Source organism: Coregonus lavaretus (assembly GCF_964263955.1).
Source record: "Coregonus lavaretus genome assembly, contig: SUPER_35_unloc_1, whole genome shotgun sequence".
Taxonomy (NCBI): domain Eukaryota; kingdom Metazoa; phylum Chordata; class Actinopteri; order Salmoniformes; family Salmonidae; genus Coregonus; species Coregonus lavaretus.
Window position 1 is genome coordinate 4,933,670 of NW_028167181.1, and position 16,196 is coordinate 4,949,865.

The 16,196-nt window shown below is 44.1% G+C and overlaps 2 protein-coding genes across 3 annotated transcripts in view; one reads left to right on the top strand and one right to left on the bottom strand.

Moving 5' to 3' along the window:
* fam13a (family with sequence similarity 13 member A) overlaps positions 1–8,001 on the top strand; it is a 54,909-nt gene extending 46,908 nt beyond the window's left edge. Inside the window, exons 11-19 of the mRNA XM_084188596.1 lie at positions 451–667; positions 946–1,090; positions 1,461–1,748; positions 1,857–1,940; positions 3,002–3,097; positions 4,290–4,373; positions 5,093–5,301; positions 5,669–5,770; positions 5,957–8,001. Of these exons, the coding sequence (XP_084044722.1) occupies positions 451–667; positions 946–1,090; positions 1,461–1,748; positions 1,857–1,940; positions 3,002–3,097; positions 4,290–4,373; positions 5,093–5,301; positions 5,669–5,770; positions 5,957–6,071 (1,340 nt within the window). The 3' untranslated portion in view covers positions 6,072–8,001. The remainder of the gene's footprint in view (positions 1–450; positions 668–945; positions 1,091–1,460; positions 1,749–1,856; positions 1,941–3,001; positions 3,098–4,289; positions 4,374–5,092; positions 5,302–5,668; positions 5,771–5,956) is intronic.
* Positions 8,002–9,621: 1,620 nt separating this feature from the next.
* Positions 9,622–16,196, bottom strand: part of herc3 (HECT and RLD domain containing E3 ubiquitin protein ligase 3) — a 37,296-nt gene continuing 30,721 nt past the window's right edge. For both annotated transcript variants that reach the window (XM_084188584.1, XM_084188583.1), the window contains 3 exons: positions 15,356–15,539; positions 12,288–12,390; positions 9,622–11,787 (listed from right to left, as the gene is read on the bottom strand). In XM_084188584.1, the coding sequence (XP_084044710.1) occupies positions 11,579–11,787; positions 12,288–12,390; positions 15,356–15,539 (496 nt within the window). In that variant the 3' untranslated portion in view covers positions 9,622–11,578. The remainder of the gene's footprint in view (positions 11,788–12,287; positions 12,391–15,355; positions 15,540–16,196) is intronic.

The following is a 16,196-nucleotide window of genomic DNA, read 5'->3' on the forward strand; positions in this document are numbered from 1 at the left end:
GTGTGTGTGCAGTGCAGCTTGTCACTTGCCTTTTTTTCATTGCACCGCCTTTTGGATTACAAAGCCTTGGGATATCAAAGGTGTTCCGAGTGCAGTATGTTTTAAAACATTAGAAGAGTCCATTTTGGAATTTAGTCTGGGACTAAGACGTCACAGCAAGTAAAAGTTCCATCTTTATTTTCGTTTTATCTAGCAGCATAAATACAGTTTATCCACTGGGAAAACAGTACTGGGAGGGAGGGGGCACGCTATTCCACACGAAGAGCTCAGAGAAGAGAACCCCAACCTTTCCCCCCCACGTAAGAACCAGCATTGAGGAACCAACCCAGCCAGACTCGTTGAAAAACAAAGGACAGCAATGGTAGCCTAACCCACTTTTAGTGTGTGTGTTTTTGTTGTCATGGAGGTTCTGTCATTATCAGACTAACCTGTTTTCTGTGTGTTCCACAGAGCCAGTCCCGGCCTACTCGTCGTGGCAGCGGGAGAGCATGGACAGCGAGGAGGCTTGCATTTCGCCCCAAGTGGGGGGCCGCCTGATTCGCCAGCTGATTGAAGAGGACAGCGACCCCATGCTGTCCCCCCGTTTCCACGCCTACGGACACTGCCAGCAGTACATAGATGACACCGAGGTGCCACCCTCGCCACCCAATTCACACTCCTTCGCCAGGTGAGGAACCAACATGGACTTACAGTACTGTTGACTTTGGGGACTAATAGTGTGTGTGGGTTTGTTTGTGTGACTGAATGAGTTTGACTGTTTTTGTGTGGCACTGTTTTATTTACAAGATATGAAAGTCACATAATGTGTGATTAGATGTTTGTTCATGCATGTGTGTTTTCACAATGGGTGTTTCGAGTGAATGCATATGTATACATCCAACGTGACTCTGTGTCCATAGCAACAGGCAGTCATTCTATTTCTATGGCTGTGTCTCTGTCCTGCAGTCGGAGGAGGAGTTCCTCTCTGGGCTCCTGCGGTGATGACGACCTGCAAGAGCTGACCTCAGCCCAGCTCTCCAAGAAGATCCACGGTCTCAAAAGGAAGATCCACAAGTACGAGGAGAAGTTCGAGGAGGAGCGCAAATACAGGGTAAATGGTAGCCCCTGATGAATGCTCTGTAGCTGAAACATTGGACAGCAAGGGGAAATGAGTGAGCAGCTTTTCTTAATTGATTTCTAATGTAGATACAGTATACCAGAGAAAGCAGGCCAGCACAACTAGCTTATTCTGAGATATAGCAAGACATCCAAAGAAATGCACAGAAATATAAAATGCCATTTATAAGACTCACACAACTGGCTTCCTCGAAGTAAACAAGATTAGAGAGTTCATAATGAGACTCAGCTGATGGGAGGGGTGTCAGGAATGGGGTCAATTGATAAAGTCAAGATGTTGTGGGAAGACGTCAAACACTGCTGCTGTTTGTGGATTGAGAGAAATCATGTGTTGTTGTTTACAGCCCTCACACAGCGACAAGGCCGACAACCCAGAGGTCCTGAAGTGGATGAACGAACTGGCCAAGCTCCGCAAAGACCTGAAAGAGCACAAGCTCCACAAGTCTGAGGAGGACCTCCCTCCGCTGACCCGCCAGCGCAGCAACACCCTGCCCAAGAGCTTTGGCTCCCAGCTGGAGAAGAAGCCCCAGCAGGAGAAGGTGCCCAAGCCCCCGGTAGAGAGCACCCTAGAGGGCGTCCAGAACAAGCTGCAGGAGAAGAGGAATGAGGGGGGACGGCCCGAGGACATCAAGGTGAGATAGGAGCTGCCTAGCCGCTTATTGTACTTGCTGGACCTATGTTAATAGCTAAACGCTAATGGTTAACAGCTAAAGGCTAACAGTGTCTTCCTCCTCTGATAGGATATGACCCGGGAGCAGATCGGTTCTGAGAAGGTGGCCCTACAGAAGGCTCTCCTGTACTACGAAGGCATCCACGGTAGACCGGTGAGTGTCTTGTCCACTGTCCCTTTGCTGCCCCCCAAACCTATTTCATAGAGCCTTCTAGATAGCCCACCCCCTGTCAGTACAGTAACTGATGGCGCAAAGTATTCCAATAAATGCATTAAATCAGTCTCTGTACAGTAGAAGACCTGACCTAGATCACAACTGAAGAGTAAATAATGCCTTGAACCAGGCCGTTTGTGTGTGTAGAGTGCAGCATGTGTGCACACAGATGTGTGCTTTGAACTATGCAGTCTTTTCATGCAACCTAGATACAACGTTGTCTGCATTTACACAGGCAGCCCTATTCTGATCTTTTTCCCACTAATTGGTCTTTTTTACCAATCACATCAGATCTTTTCACATCCGATCTTTTTCATAGCTGATCTGATTGGTCAAAAGACCAATTAGGGGGAAAAAGATCAGAATTGGGCTGCATGTGTAAACGTAGCCATAGAGACCCAGATACAACAATACATCATTAAAAGGATGAAATACCAATGAAAACATGACTTTCTGCACTGAAATATATCATTATTGGCAGGCCAAAAGTCTTTAGACAGCTGTAACGAGTATCTTCATCTCAGTGATGACAATTGCTAAAGGACAAAAAGTCAGCTAACGTCTTAATTGAACGGTAAAGGAAGTGACACGGACTCCCTTTTTGATGTTAGACTGAATCTAATTGGGCTAATCCTCGTTAATGGTGTTTATCAGGAAGTGGAAAGGTGACCCTTCTGACACCCATAGTCTTCCCTGTGTGACTTTCTATGCTAGTTTATGCCAGTTGTCCTCTGAGGTACTCATAAAAATTGAATTGATGGGGATGGAATCTATGTTACCTGGCATGTTGTTGTGTGTCAGCCATAGCTAGCGGTGTGCTATTGTAGCCCCCCAGGGGAGTGTTAATGCTAGCTAGCGGTGTGCTATTGTAGCCCCCCAGGGGAGTGCTAATGCTAGCTAGCGGTGTGCTATTGTAGCCCCCCAGGGGAGTGCTAATGCTAGCTAGCGGTGTGCTATTGCTAACATTGTGCCTTTCCCTTTTCTCTCTGCCTCTTCTCTAGGTTACAAAGATCGAGAGACAGATCATGAAGCCCCTGTACGACAGATACCGCCTGGTCAAACAGATCCTCTGCAGAGCTTCCACCATCCCCGTCATCGTAAGTATAGCTAGCTCTCTTTGCTCTCTCTTTCCCTTAATTTTCTCCACAGCTGGGTTGTTCCTGGGCTGCTCTTTGAGGAGCTGGTGGTAAAGGTCACCACGTACAGTGTAGCATTGGCTGAAGATCAAGCACTTAATCCTAACAACGCTAATGTTAGCATTAGGCTAGCATTAGCGTCAGTGTCCATCGGCGGTACTGTATGTAGTGGCTAGCCATAGTGCTAGGTTAGCCTCAAGGCCAATGCCCTAAGGCTAAACCCGGCTTTAGTGGCTCAGTGGATCCACAGGTTCTTAACAGAGCTCAAAGGTGACAAGCTGAGGCCACAGCAACTCAGCTGGCCACAGGGGACTACGAACAAACACACACGCACACCCCAGCTGTGCAGACACTCCCTCTAAACTAGAAAGATGGCATGGCTACTGAGGGGCGGAAAACACTGTACAAGAGTTCAGATTCTCATAAGATATAGGGATTCGCTGAGGCTGGATTGATACCAGAAGGGGATAAAAAAAAACACCAATACATTAAAGGTTATTATAATATACATTATTTTTTCCATTGTAATACATTTCATCTCCATATAATTTATGTAACGGGTATACAAGAGCACTATATATTTTAATGTTTTGTCCCAGTTTTCCCTTTTAATTTTTTGTGTAAACAATTTGATTACGTAATATGTAATCTGTGTTATGGACCTAATGTACTGTACAGAACATACTTTATATAATAGATTTAATCCTCATTATATAAATTGGAGACCTAGCAAAGGTTTATTACCGGTAGATGTACTGTACATGGTAGCATATAGGGTTATGTCAACTGTTGAATTAATTGTGTGAAAGGGCTGACGCATGATACCCTTATCTGTCTGATCTAAGAACCTGTTACCCAGCCTGCCTTTCAGAGGCTTAAAATCACACGAGAGCCTAGTGCTATGTTTTCACTGAAGAAGCCTACTATGGTCGTGACAAGGTACCACAAACAAGAGCAGGTCATTCTGATCCTAGTACTTGGTACAGGTTCCAAAAGAAGCATGGTAGTGTTCAGCAGAAAATCCTACAGTGACAAACCTGATCCAGGATCAGTTTATAGTGGACGCTATTCAGTCAGTTTCTCTATGTGCTCTGTAGTCACAGCTGAACTGGGGTCAGTTCTCGAGTGGTAACACCTCCTTGTTAACCCTCAGGGTTCCCCCTCCAGCAAACGCAGAGGTCCTCTACTTCAGCCTATTATCGAGGGCGAAGCCGCGCTCTTCTTTGACGACATCAAGGTGAAGACACACTACTGCTGCTTGTGCTCGACTAATCAGTGATCAGAACGCAACTCCCGCCCCCTCGCACCCTCCAATCCCCTACTCCCTCACCTCTCAACCAAACCTGATTGCAGCCTGTGGATTGGGTGGCCACCCATAGCACATGTGGGGGGAGGTTTTGATTCAGTATCAACTTGGTTTTTGATGCTTAGATTGCTGCTTCATGACTTGTTAGATTGATTGCTTTGGGATCAATTTGATAGTGTGTGAGAAGGACTAACAAGGCTACTTGCCTGTGCATGGTGTGTGTCAATGTGTGTGCACACCAAAGAAAAAAATAAATCAGATAATTAAATCATAACAAAAACAGGGAGATCGTCAAATCAACGCTGGTCTTGAGATGCTCATCACGTGTGTGCTGCTATTTGTGGATGTATTAGAATGGTTTTGATTGAGACAATCTAATAGAACTTCAAAGTAGAATAATTAACAATAGACTTGTATTAACCTCATCATTCTTGTCTGTGCCTGAAAAATGACTGAATAATTTGTCTTTGTGCTCTGATTCCGGTAACATTAGATTCACAATATTTGATTATCTTTCATTAACCTAGAGCTTGACACTGGGTGTCCCTTGACAGCCCCATGGCGTGTAGATCAGTTCACCCCAGCATCGCTCACCCTTTCCCCCCTTAACCCTCCACTGACCTCCCACTTCGCTGGTTCTGTCTCCATAGGAAGAGGAGGATGGCTCTGAGGATGACTCTGAGTCCAACAACAAGCCCCAGTGCCAGATCACGGGGATAGTGCGTCCAGACTTTAGTATGCTGGGCTTTCTGGACCAGCTGGAGGAGGAGACGGATGGCTTCATCTCGCCCGTCGACGAGCTCTCGCCCTCCAAGAACACCACCGACATGCGTCTGTCCAACCTGCACTCGGCCACCATGTAAGCACCCAGGCCGGCGCTGACCTCTTCTTAATTTCCCCTGAGGGGATAAATAAAGTTGAATTGGATTGAAATATAATTGACCTAATATCTATAGCATCCGGATGGATGAAAGTGGACATTGTAGTTTAGATTGTAGAATTGGAGTACTACAATCCTTAGTAGTCTCATGTTATTGTTGATGTCTTATCAATTGAAGTTAGCGGTGGTATTTCATGTATATCTTAGGTGCAAGTGTATAGAAGAACGTTCACTTCTTAAACAACTAAGATTGTAACAACTTGAAGGACTTGAAGAACTTTAAAAGAGTCAAAACAACCTTTGAGGTTCAGATGCCTAAAGCTGTGTTTGTCTCTCCCCCACACAGGCCGGAACTTGTGGAGCAGCTACAAGAGGCCCGGGAGGAGAAAAAAAGAATCCGCAAGAACCTAAGAGAGTTTGAGGATCAATTCTTCAGGCAAAACGGAAGGTAAGATGACATTTCCGTTTTTTGTTTTGGGTCATAGTTCGACTAAATGTAAACTATTAGATGATACGAGGACTCTAAGAAGTCCTCATGATGTACTGTCCTTCATCTTTGGTTGCACAGCCATTTTGACCATCGTCCATTCGGCTAATGTTTGTATTTTCTTCCTCCCACTCGTTGTTGCCATAGAAACGTGCAGAAGGAAGACCGCTCCCCCTTGGCGGTAGAGTATAACGAATACAAGCACATCAAAGCCAAGCTTAGGCTGATAGAGGTTCTCATCAGCAAAGCAGATGCCTCTTAAAATAATCTAAAGAAAAGAAAACATCAAAGACTGACAGAGGAATGAATGAGGCTCGGTCTCAATAAGAGATGAACCACACCAGCCCATGGAACGGAAAACCATCCATAGCAAAACAGATACACCTCATCATCCCTCAAAATATTTTTTTTTCTTTCTTGTGCCATCTGTGCCATACACACGTTTGGCTTCAGGAGATGCCAACATGTTGCCCCCTGATTAATCCGAACTGTAGAAGGGAAACAGTATGGCTTAGTTGCTGACCTGAGAGGTATTGGAGCTGACATGTAGGTGCTGCCCTGGAGGCTACTCCATCTTGTCTGCTGTTTCCCTCGTATAGAAGAAGAACCCCGGAACTCAAAATGTCGGGCATCTTTGAATGATTAGTAACCTAATGTAGAAGGCGGAAAAAGACGCCTGAGCGGAGTCCCCACATCCGTTTTTTAGGGGAAGCGGAAGTTAGGTTGAAAATACTGTATCCCTGAAAACCGGAAACATCCGCTTTTTGTCCAACCCCGCAGAGAGTGGACCAAAACCAACCTTTTTTCAAAGGAAGAATTGTTTTGTTTTTTGTGCATCTTGATATTGATTGATACCAAGAACTCCCCTACATTGAATAATCATCACTCATTTAAAGGATACATTTACAAAGTGTTTTGTATTGATTTAATTTATTTTTCTCCTTTGAATGTTTATATGGTAATTCATGTAGACTTTCTCATTGGATTAAAAACAACATTATTTTTCCCCCCTCATTGTTTAGGAGTGAAGTCTTAAAATGTGGAGTATAGATTATGTACTTTAAGGTATTGCCATTTTCAGAACAACTTTTTGTAATCAGAAAAATAAAATGAGAGGGGATTGTGTATTTTTGTAAGGGAGACAGACAGTTACAATCGGCATGCAAACAACCAATCAGAGAGCAAGTCTAGCAGAGTTCAGCCAATGGATGGATTTTTCATGTAACTCATGATTGGTGCCATATGCCGCATTCACGTGCTAGTCGGAACTAGGAAACTCGGAAATGTTCGACTTGTAAACTGGTTGAACGCTGCACATGTATAATTACAACCAGTTAGCAAGTCGAACATTTCAGAGTTTCCTAGTTCCGACTAGCACGTGAACGCGGCAATAATCTCAAAACGTAATGAACTAATGTTAACCTTGGAAAAACGCACGTTGTTGTTGTAATCATCAATGCTTATTTTTGTTGTTTCCAGAAATTGTTTGTATTTTTAGCATAACAAATATGAGGATATGTCAGAGGAGCATTCATTTGTTAAAACAGAGAACTAGAATGCAAAACAAATAGTAGTCTATGATGTGTTATTATGATCCAAAGGAAATTACTCAGATTGCATACCAAAATAGTGTAGTGGGTCAATGTATACAAATCATTAATTATTGTGATCATATTCATCAGTCACTTATGAATTTGACTACTTGTATATTATTTTGCATTGATGTGTTTTCTTTTCCTATTCACTTTGTCTGAAAATAAGCTATCCTGTCTTGAAATCACTGGTATGTTTTTGCTCGCACTTTCCAACACTGGCAAGGGCCATTTTGTGCGGAACATCCATCCTTAAAGAAAAGTCCCAATAACTCCTCTATCAAAATGGCCGCCAATCCCCAACGCAGAACCTTCAATACTCAACCAAGGCATGCTGCATTCTTTCTTTATGTAGGTATTTTAACATCATAGCCTATTTGTTCCTTGTAAATATGGATCCAGATCTATGTTTACATTTCTAAGTGAGCAAGTACACTTTTCCTTTTTCTCCAAAATGGATAATTTTAACAGTGTGACTTTCGTTTTTATTGAATGTAAAACACTGGTGGACATAATGAATTATGGGTGTGTACATTTTAGTACATAAATTGTATATGTATTTTGTATATATAATATAAAACCAAACATATTTTTACTGACTTTGTTGGCGTTGGGTTTTCACTGGTGTGTGTGGTACTGAATTGGTGTGGTGAATGTCAACACGTTTCACAGGGAAATACTGCAAGAACAAAGAACATGGCAATTTCATTCATATATTGTTCTAAACTATGATTTTTAAGTAATTAATTTGTATTTTATTGCATGACATAAGTATTTGATCACCTACCAACCAGTAAGAATTCCGTCTCTCACAGACCTGTTCGTTTTTCTTTAAGAAGCTCTCCTGTTCTCCACTCATTACCTGTATTAACTGCACCTGTTTGAACTTGTTACCTATATAAAAGACACCTGTCCACACACTCAATCAAACAGACTCCAACCTCTCCACAATGGCCAAGACCAGAGAGCTGTGTAAGGACATCAGGGATAAAATGGTAGACCTGCACAAGGCTGGGATGGGCTACAGGACAATAGGCAAGCAGCTTGGTGAGAAGGCAACAACTGTTGGCGCAATTATTAGAAAATGGAAGAAGTTCAAGATGACGGTCAATCACCCTTGGTCTGGGGCTCCATGCAAGATCTCACCTCGTGGGGCATCAATGATCATGAGGAAGGTGAGGGATCAGCCCAGAACTACACGGCAGGACCTGGTCAATCACCTGAAGAGAGCTGGGACCACAGTCTCAAAGAAAACCATTAGTAACACACTACGCCGTCATGGATTAAAATCCTGCAGCGCACGCAAGGTCCCCCTGCTCAAGCCAGCGCATGTCCAGGCCCGTCTGAAGTTTGCCAATGACCATCTGGATGATCCAGAGGAGGAATGGGAGAAGGTCATGTGGTCTGATGAGACAAAAATAGAGCTTTTTGGTCTAAACTCCACTCGCCGTGTTTGGAGGAAGAAGAAGGATGAGTACAACCCCAAGAACACCATCCCAACCGTGAAGCATGGAGGTGGAAACATCATTCTTTGGGGATGCTTTTCTGCAAAGGGGACAGGACGACTGCACCGTATTAAGGGGAGGATGGATGGGGCTATGTATCGCGAGATCTTGGTCAACAACCTCCTTCCCTCAGTAAGAGCATTGAAGATGGGTCGTGGCTGGGTCTTCCAGCATGACAACGACCCGAAACACACAGCCAGGGCAACTAAGGAGTGGCTCCGTAAGAAGCATCTCAAGGTCCTGGAGTGGCCTAGCCAGTCTCCAGACCTGAACCCAATAGCAAATCTTTGGAGGGAGCTGAAAGTCCGTATTGCCCAGCGACAGCCCCGAAACCTGAAGGATCTGGAGAAGGTCTGTATGGAGGAGTGGGCCAAAATCCCTGCTGCAGTGTGTGCAAACCTGGTCAAGACCTACAGGAAACGTATGATCTCTGTAATTGCAAACAAAGGTTTCTGTACCAAATATTAAGTTCTGCTTTTCTGATGTATCAAATACTTATGTCATGCAATAAAATGCAAATTAATTACTTAATCATACAATGTGATTTTCTGGATTTTTGTTTTAGATTCCGTCTCTCACAGTTGAAGTGTACCTATGATAAAAAATTACAGACCTTTACATGCTTTATAAGTAGGAAAACCTGCAAAATCGGCAGTGTATCAAATACTTGTTGTCCCCACTGTATAAGATAGCTTCTAGATTTAAAACACAAAACTACAGGGTGGAATTACGTTTATTTGTTCAGGAAAAAATATAAAGAAAGATGTCTTCCATTTAAAAGGTACAAAAGTAAATGATATACTTGAAACAATCCAGTTATAGATCCACTAACAAGCCCTTATTTGCATACATTGACCAAGAAACATTGACCCCATGATTTGGAATTGTCGCCATTACTGTGGTGAAATAATAATAACGAATGAATAGGTTTTTTCCCCTAGCCTGGTCGCTGATCGGTTTGTTGTGTATTGCCAACTGCTTTAATCAGCAAAACAGCAGAAACGGATCAGGGACCAGGCTATAATAGAACACATTGAGCCTCCCTCAGGCATTGCCCTAGCTCAGCTTTGAATCAACAACAAAGGTCACTATGACATCATTTGTTTTTGTTTATTATGTCATTATGTTTACATTGAGGGCGACAGAGTTATAAATCCTCAAAATAATAGTAATTATTCCCCTTTACGACGTTTGTCTTGACCCCAGCTACAGTGGAGAAAGACAGGGCATAAGAAAGGAAATGGTATACGATACAATACCTCCATTGGCTGAGACGTTCGGTAATAGGACAGAATGCACAAACAAAGTTGTTTTTCTCACTTGCATATCAACACATAATCCAGATACACTTGAGAGAAAAGTAATTGAAGTAACGACCGGGAAATGATGCAGAGATGTTCAGAGCGCAAAGTTTGGATGACGGTCAGGGGACATCATTACATTACTAAGCTGTTTGCTTAAGTTCGTTATTGCTAATAGGATGACCCAATATAATCTGTTCCTTAAACCTAATCAATGACCCAAGACTAATTCTGCAGGGTAAATTGACCAATCCTAATATCATTGGTCCGAATGCTGTGCCATCATAAAAGGAACTGGTGGGAACCATGAACAGATATTCTGCAAGTCAACCTATTATCCACCAGGCCACGAATGTGCAATCATTCTGAGCTCGTGGCGGCAATAGATCTCCCAGATTGACATTGAGATTACTTATTCCTAATCTGGGGTTACAGGGATCAAAGTAATTGGGATTAGCTGTATTTCTGTGTTTGTTTATAATGTAACGATGAGCAGTCTTTTTGCGTTTCCTCTCGACGACATGCACACAGACATTTTAACATCCATTAAAAAAAACATCACAATCAAAGGAAATATTGATAACTGTAAGATTGAGGACATGTAAGTAACTCCAGTCGGTCAGTTAGTCTTTTTAATGTAGAAATAGACTGGTAATGTGGGTATGGCATTAGAACGCCATGTATTTATTGGGCCAGAGTGTGGAACTGTCTGCCTGCTGTTCACTGATGTATTAATCTGGTATCATCTGTCCTCAAACTGACCCAAGATCAGCAGTAAAAGGCCAGGGCTTCAAAGTTCACCTCCTACATCTGACATGTATCATTTTCTCTGACAACAATTATTTTTTTAAACTATTCAATTCAATTAACTATCTTAAAGCAACAAAAAAAGCTGGTTTAATTAAAACTGTTCAAGTTATGTACATCAATCTGCATAGAACACACAATTATAACTGAAAATACAAAATCCACTGACGCATCCCCCCCCCCCCAAAGAAAGTATCTGTTATAACCATTCTCAAAACAAGACGCATTATAAAGCCACACACCTTGCGTTCAGAAATCTGAGCAATTATATCAAAATAATAATAATCTGCTTCTCTATAATCGTCTTAAACGTTTGCTCCTTTGTCGTTTCCCTCCGTCCCTGTACACCCCATCCCTCCCTTTTTATATATATCATAATCTCTTATGGTAAACTGTATAGGGAAAGTGCTATGGAATCGCAGCCCCCTTCCCACCACCCATCCAGCCACCCCCCATTCACAGGGCGTTGTTATTAAAGTGCATTAGCATTAGCAACCATGCTAATTCCCATGGTCCTTGCTCCTCCAGGCCTCTAGGGGGAGCCACTGACCCAGCCACTAGGTCTCACACCAGGCTGAAGCCCTCGTACTGCTCCACGGCCTGGGTGAGACGGCGGTGCAGGGTCTCTTTGGTCTGGTAGCGGGGCATGTCCAGCAGGTTGTAGCAGGTGTGGGCCACGGGCAGATAGTGCTCCTCGGCCGACGTGGACTGGATGGAGATGCGGAGGCTCTCCATGCCATGGATGGGGATGCGGTCGCTGCCCGTCAGGAATACTGGGAAAGAAGGGACAGTAAAAGGGGAGGGCCAGTGTTAGCATTAGGTATTGCATTATAGTTGAGAGAGGGAGGGATAGCGTTAGCTTTAGATGTACTGTATTATTGAGGCTGAGATACTGGCTGAGTACTAATACTCAAGCGGCTTTCTTTCCTCGTCTTCTTTCCTTGTAGTGTTAGGAATAGATAACATTGAGCTTGAGCCACTGGCTAAGTCCCAATACTAAGTGCCCATTTAGACCTTGAGTAAAACTACAGATTGTCATAGTGATTGTTTAACGAGGTGTTGGCTGAGGGCTCTACTTAGTACTTACATAAGACCTGAGGGCTCTACTCAGTATTTACATAAGAACTGAGGGCTCTACTTAATACTTACATAAGAACTGAGGACTCTGCTTAATACTTACATAAGCAACGAGGGCTCTACTTAATACTTACATAAGAACCGAGGGCTCTACTCAGTATTTACATAAGAACCGAGGGCTCTACTTTGTACTTACATAAGAACCGCTTCTTCTTTTCCAGAGGGAACTCATGGAATACCTCCCAAAACATCCTCACAGTCGGATGAGTGGCTGAATACTCTCCTTTGTAAACTGCATTCTGTAGTAGAAAAGCCAAAACAACATAATATGGTTATATTCACAAGGCCGCAGGGCCAGACGGATTACCAGGACGTGTACTCCGAGCATGTGCTGACCAACTGGCAAGTGTCTTCACTGACATTTTCAACATGTCCCTGCCTGAGTCTGTAATACCGACAGGTTTCAAGCAGACCACCATAGTCCCTGTGCCCAAGGATACTAAGATAACCTGCCTAAATGACTACCTACCCGTAGCACTCACGTCTGTAGCCATGAAGTGCTTTGAAAGGCTGGTCATGGCTCACATCAACACCATTATCCCAGAAACCCTAGTCCCACTCCAATTTGCATACCGCCCCAACAGATCCACAGATGACGCAATCTCTATTGCACTCCACACTGCCCTTTCCCATCTGGACAAGAGGAACACCTACGTGAGAATGCTATTCATTGACTACAGCTCAGCGTTCAACACCATAGTGCCCTCAAAGCTCATCACTAAGCTAAGGATCCTGGGACTAAACACCTCCCTCTGCAACTGGATCCTGGACTTCCTGACGGGCCGCCCCCAGGTGGTAAGGGTAGGTAACAACACATCTGCCACGCTAATCCTCAACACAGGGGCCCCTCAGGGGTGCGTGCTCAGTCCCCTCCTGTACTCCCTGTTCACCCATGACTGCATGGCCAGGCACGACTCCAACACCATCATTAAGTTTGCCGACGACACAACAGTGGTAGGCCTGATCACCGACAACGATGAGACAGCCTAAAGGGAGGAGGTCAGAGACCTGGCCGTGTGGTGCCAGGATAACAACCTCTCCCTCAACGTGATCAAGACAAAGGAGATGATTGTGGACTACAGGAAAAAAAAGAGGACTGAGCACGCCCCTATTCTCATTGAAGGGGCTGTAGTGGAACAGGTTGAGAGCTTCAAGTTCCTTGGTGTCCACATCACCAACGAACTATCATGGTCCAAACACACCAAGACAGTCGTGAAGAGGGCACGACAAAACCTATTCCCCCTCAGGAGACTGAAAAGATTTGGCATGGGTGCTCAGATCCTCAAAAGGTTCTACAGCTGCACCATCGAGAGCATCCTGACTGGTTGCATCACCGCCTGGTGTGGCAACTGCTAGGCCTCCGACCGCAAGGCACTACAGAGGGTAGTGCGTACGGCCCAGTACATCACTGGGGTCAAGCTTCCTGCCATCCAGGACCTCTATACCAGGTCGTGTCAGAGGAAGGCCCTAAAAATAGTCAAAGACTCCAGCCACCCTAGTCATAGACTGTTCACTCTGCTACTGCACGGCAAGCGGTACCGGAGCGCCAAGTCTAAGTCCAAAAGGCTTTTCAACAGCTTCTACCCCCAAGCCATAAGACTCCTGAACAGCTAATCATGGCTACCCAGACTATTTGCACTGCCCCCCCACCCCACCCAACCCCACCCCCCTCTTTTACGCTGCTGCTACACTGTTTACTATTTATGCATAGTCACTTTAACTCTACCCACATGTACATATGACCTCAATTACCTCGACTAGCCGGTGCCCCCGCACATTGACTCTGTACCGGTACCCCCCTGTATATAGCCTCCCTACTGCTATTTTATTTTACTGCTGCTCTTTAGCTATTTGCTTTTATTTTTCTTAATTAACACTTTTTTATTTTACATTTTTCTTTAAAAAACTGCATTGTTGGTTAAGGGCTTGTAAGTAAGCATTTCACTGTAATGTCTACACCTGTTGTATTCGGCGCATGTGGCAAATACAATTTGATTTTATTTGATTTATATTAGGGACAGTTATGTAACTGAAGTTGTCCAACTGCTATGATTTCTATATAAAGCATTCCACCTGGTCACTATCATTAAGTGTTATTCAGAGTTAGAACATGATTCCTTCATATGTAACAGCCTGCGGAATTCCTCACAGACCTGTGTGGGTGTGTGTGTGTGTGTGTGTGTGTGTGTGTGTGTGTGTGTGTGTGTGTGTGTGTGTTTGTTAGCCCAACCTAACCTAACCGCAGCGTTCAAACTTCATACACATTTCCCACATTCGGAGCAGTGCTGTGAAAACGCCCCACTTACGCATGTTGTCAATATCCTGCACACAACACTCGCAGTAAACACAGATCACAGGCCCCTTACATTCATGTGAAGACATCAACATGCACACACTAAGGCCAAACAAATCCAGGAGAAGCCCAGTGCACATTACTTACGGTGACCTTGACCTTTTGAATTTCCTCCGTTAGCCAATGGCTAATCCCCATGCCCTCCCCGGCTCCACCCTTAGCGAGCGAAACATGTCCCGACGCTCGAACTTGACCAGGCAGACGCTCAAACTTCCTGGTTTCTGACTGAAGTATTTTGTCTAATTGGCTATGCCCTCGAGAACTGCCTGGTCAAGACAGGTTCGTTGTAGTGATGGGTCAACAATTAAAACAATTATTTGATTCGTTTTGACACTGTGCTTTGCAGTATGGCATCAACTGTTCCATTATATTTCACACCCTCCCAGTTCTCTGGTCTCCTGTCAACACCAGTGTTATCCATGGATGTTTGACTCAGTGATTGACTGCCCTGGGGTGTATTCACTCGAAACCAAACGGAAGCAAACGGGATGAAACGGGGAGGGACCTACCTGAATTTGTCCAATAGAAACGTACATTTTTGTTGCGAAACGTTTTGCTATTTTTTGCTACGGTGTGCACCAAATCTCTGCATTAGCAAACATTAGCTTCTACCATTAACATTCTCCATCACCTACCATTAGCATTACCACTCACATTCTTCATCACCTAGCATTAGCATTACCACTCACAAATCTCCATCACCTACCATTAGGGTTAACTTCCCATGACCTACCATTAGGGTTAGCTTAGCATGACCTACCATTAGGGTTAGCTTAGCATGACCTACCATTAGGGTTAGCTTAGCATCACCTACCATTAGGGTTAGCATGAGCGTTAGCATTATAGCTCACCTTCTCCATTTCCTCCCAGTTATAGTTGTTGTTTCCCACCACCATGGCCATGAGCTCGGAGGGCTGGAACAGCGACAGGATCTTCCCACCGCACACCTTCAGGAACCCAGAGGAGAAGGCCTGGTACAGCTCGCTCACCGAGTCCCCGAACATGTACTTCAGGTAGGCCTCCACAAACTCCTCCCTGACACAGAGAGAGACACACAGACAGACATAAACAACACAAATAATACTGAGCCATACGGTTTACCATCCTAATTTTGGAGATCCAATCAGTAGTCTGGTTGTATAGTTAATAACCAGGGACAGCCTTTTGGGGGCCCTATGCAAGCCCTCTTGGCAGCAGAGAGAAACATTTGACATATTAATAATTTCCTGCAATTCTACACATTTTGCCATGAGGTTAGAAAACATGTAACAGTTTTAAAGCACATTATCTGCAATTCTACACATTTTGCCATGGGGCAGAGAGAAAGTTTTGCAGTTGTGAAACTAATTTCATGCAATTCAACTATTTACCATGGGGCGGAGAGAAAATGTTACAGTTTTAAAGCTATTTTACTGAAATTCTGCACATTTTGCCATGACTTATGCCATGTTCGTATGATTTTTGAGTGAGAGTAATCCCCTGTAACCATTTAAATTCTTATTAAAAGTACCATTTGTTGTTGCTTAAACCCCTACCTGTCTCATGTTGTTGCACTACGTGATGTAACAAGCCCCTCCACCTACGGCCATGCCACACAGTAGGCTTCAGAGGGGTTGTCTGCCCTAAGATCGCCATCATGGTGAAGACTACATGGCCCATAACCCACTGCTATACAGGTCACCTGGCTTGAGT